The 3,717-nt window shown below is 35.6% G+C and overlaps 1 protein-coding gene across 1 annotated transcript in view; it reads right to left on the bottom strand.

Annotated features, from left to right (window-relative positions):
* Nucleotides 1-2,184: 2,184 nt before the first annotated feature.
* Nucleotides 2,185-3,717, bottom strand: part of LOC117168189 (protein yippee-like 5) — a 27,576-nt gene continuing 26,043 nt past the window's right edge. The window contains exon 2 of the mRNA XM_033353650.1: nucleotides 2,185-2,706. Within this exon, the coding sequence (XP_033209541.1) occupies nucleotides 2,517-2,706 (190 nt within the window). The 3' untranslated portion in view covers nucleotides 2,185-2,516. The remainder of the gene's footprint in view (nucleotides 2,707-3,717) is intronic.

Raw genomic sequence — 3,717 nt, 5'->3', positions numbered from 1 at the left:
AGTAAACAAAGAGAATACTACGGTATCTAATATCAATGTTACGAACGTTTACTCTAGCTGGGCCAAAGCTCATTGCAAAATTTCAGCTAGACCCAGGCTAGGGGCCCCCAGCCTGGCCCAAGTCTGGAATCAGGAAGAAACTCGTTGATTTCTGCACGGGATCGGCCACATTGGGGTGTATACTCTGCAAAGAAAGACAACCAGAGCTATCAGTTTTGAACAAGGATCTTCAGTGGAAACGTAGAGCCTCAAAAAGCGGTTGGTTGTAGTAAGAAATCTCGCATGGTTCAACAATCCTGGTTCAAGATCGGACAAATTTTCCTATGACTAAGACCGTCCATATCTTCCTCAAGTACTGTTGATCAGTATTCAGATCTGACTCCACACTCAAGACTTCGATTAGGTCCTTATCTATGTCTTCATATGGTATGTTATGAAAATCACAAATAGGCAATTTTCCACAACTTTTTAGTGCTCTTCCTATAGGTCCTGAAAACGCTATCAGGCCCGAAGTTTTACCATCCAAACTTTTGAAGAGATAACGAAAAGGAAGCCAATTACCATGCAGTTGGCATGTGGACCATTGCAAAGGTCTCTCAAGTAACACTTCAATCATCATATTGATTCCATGCTCCCACCCAGTATTCACAGAAGTATTGTTGTAGCCAATCACTCGAAAATTTTTAAGCTCGAATGTAGGTCCATCTGAATCAGTTCTAATTACGTATTCATAAATGGAATTAGAAATATCTGCAGCGTCAGAGGACTTAGGGGTGACATGGCCGATACATTGTAAATCAGGCTCTTAAAAAAATGCAATATGTTCCTGTGTAATACACGTGATGCTATTAGGTCCAGCTTTTACTTTAGTTTGATCTTTATGGCTATCATAATATAGCCCTTCGTACTGATATTATTGCAGTTTTTCGGGTACATTTTTTGGATTGACGAGGCACCATTCGTTTATGATTCCCGTTGAAAACTGACCTTTATGGCCAAATTTTTTCTTCACATCGATGAAATACGTGTAATTTAAAAGCCTTTGAAAAGTAACATATTTCTTGCGGAAACAATTCTGTGACTTGAGCATGAACAGCCAGCCACACTGTAAATTAATTGGGCCATATATTTGTTTTTGGTAATCCAGAGTTCTCCCTCATAATATTCTTAACCCTCTGTTTACACATTTATTTTCCCCACCTCCCGGTTACACACACGAGACTTTGAAGTCCTATTCAGTTTTTGAACTGTTTCTGCCTTTCAAGAAATCGAGTAAAATTCAGGGTCATGTTTTGAAGTGTCTACTACAATATCCGATTGTGGTTAGTATTAATCGTTAAACACTTTTTAAAATAAAAATTGAAATTTAGGAAAAATATTGAAAAAACTCTATACTTGTTAAAGAATTCATAATTTTGCAACAAATGAATTTTAAAGAAATCGTTGCATGGTTTGAAAGCTTAGACTATGAACTTCGAAAAAAATATAGAACAATGGGCGACGGCTTCAAAAAGTTAATTATTTGAAGACCTGAAAAAATGATAATATTTGACAGTGATTCATGCAGGCAATTCCATAGAAAAAGTAGGATATTAAATGTTAACCAATGTTCATTGTACAAAAATAGACCAGAATTACATGAAAACTTTATGTTGCTCATATATATTTCAGAAAATATGAAATAAAGCAAAATAATTAATGTTCACTAACTTGTGAAAACACAGATGCGGTTACACACAAGGACTTTTATGTCACTGCACCCACTTTCACCTCGTACCGCTCAAAGGTTAACTGACGAACTGAAGCGCCACTCACAGGACCTGACGCTAGTGGTACCTAGATTTTTTTAGATGGGGGATGGAACTTTTATACCATCCCAAAGACAATATATTTCAGTTTGAAAAATCGTTTCTGCCTTCAAATTCTTATTTCGTACTGGCAACTGAAAACATCATGCCAATGATCTTTTGCACGGGTAGGTTTCTACTGGACAACAATTTGTTATTACTGTAACAAATATAATTTAAGAAATCCATAACTTACCATTTTGTACTGCAAACTCTATGGAAAAAATCGTCGCGGATTATTTCAATAGGGAAGGTTTTGCTATTTACCGTAGAATCAACAAAAAATATCTTGTGCATAACTGTTGTAAATATCTTGTTAATGCTAGTTTAAACAGCCTTTCTTTAAACAACAAGTGTTTATTATCATGTGATTACAACATTTCTAATGGATAAATTCTTTGAAGTATTGGTATATAGATAGCATCTACTTCCTTTTCCAGTACATATTAACAATCTCCAAGTACGTGATAAAAGGGTATAATGGTGTAATGGTATTTCAAGAAAATTGGATTGGATATGAAAACTAGGTTTTGGTTTTTAATCGGAATAGTGAACGATCTTTAAAGTATAAAAAACTATGTAATTTAAGAAAAACCAATCAAAAAGGACAGCAGTACCATTATATAAAGTGTTTCTTATAAACTATGGTACTGCACAAAATATTAGTGTCTACACATTGTCGCCTATTCCATCGCTTTCTGAGACAAGGGCTCGTTCCAAGATTACGCGACCCTCCTTATACCGTTGATTTTCATCTGTCGCGAATTCGTAGATCCATCCGAGCTTCGAGTCACAGTTTTTGCAGCTGACGTCACGCACCATATGTCGTCCAGTTAACATCACTCTGTCTTGTACTTCGCTGTAAATTAAGAAATTTGTTCACTTACATTAGTTATTTAATTACTGTAATTAATTAAAACTAAAATCATTATAAGCCTAATGTATTTATTCACGTCTCCGAGAAGCCGATTGAAGCAGAAGACCTATTTAAGAACTTTTCATGAGCTACCATGGCCTGTCAAAATCGCTTTTTAATTTTTAAAGAAAATTATTCATATTGTTTCTACGAGGAAATCTTTGTTGATATGTGGAATATAAAAGTATTGTATTTAATTTAATTTTTTGCGATTTCACGTTGTTTCGAATTATCTACTGAGGAACTTTTTATGAACTTTCATGATCTATCAATAACGAATCATGAATTAAAAAAAAAATTTTACATACAGTGTGTCCCATATTTGTAGGGCCACCCCATTTTTTAGGGATAATTTTTTTTCTATTGGAACAAACTGCACCAAATTTTTTTTATGAATAAATGAGTCGAGTTAACGATTTTTCCTAAAATATAGAGCTCGCAATTTCATTCGTTCATTTATTTGGGCATTTATTTTTCCGAAAGAATTCAATTTATTCATACATATATTCGTACATATAAAAAGATTTTATTCACAAAATTAGTAATTAATAGTATTTGCGTCATTTTTGAATGCCATTTTCATTCGCTTTACCATCGATTTATTCAGATTTTCGAGACTTTTCGCGGTGACGTTCCATGCTGATTTGATCGCTTCCCTCAGCTCTGCGACCGTTGTGTACTGCTTTCCGTTGTCATACACATCGCGTACCATCATGCCCCAAACATTTTCCATTGGGTTAAGGTCTGAAGAGATCGCTGGCCACGCGAGTACGGGGATCTTTGACTTTGCCAACCAATCCTTCGTAGACTTGCTCGTACGTATGGCTGCGTTGTCCTGCTGGAAAGTCAATGTTGCAGAGCGGAAACGTCCAAGGTAGGGCTTAAGATGTTCTTCTAGCACTGCCTGGTAATCTCCGCTTTTCATTTTATGAGAAATAAAAGCTAAGGCCACTT

The sequence above is a fragment of the Belonocnema kinseyi genome, chromosome 2 (assembly GCF_010883055.1).
Source record: "Belonocnema kinseyi isolate 2016_QV_RU_SX_M_011 chromosome 2, B_treatae_v1, whole genome shotgun sequence".
Classification (NCBI taxonomy): Eukaryota; Metazoa; Arthropoda; class Insecta; order Hymenoptera; family Cynipidae; genus Belonocnema; species Belonocnema kinseyi.
Note: the sequence above shows the minus strand (reverse complement) of the source record. Positions and strands in the feature narration are given on the sequence as shown.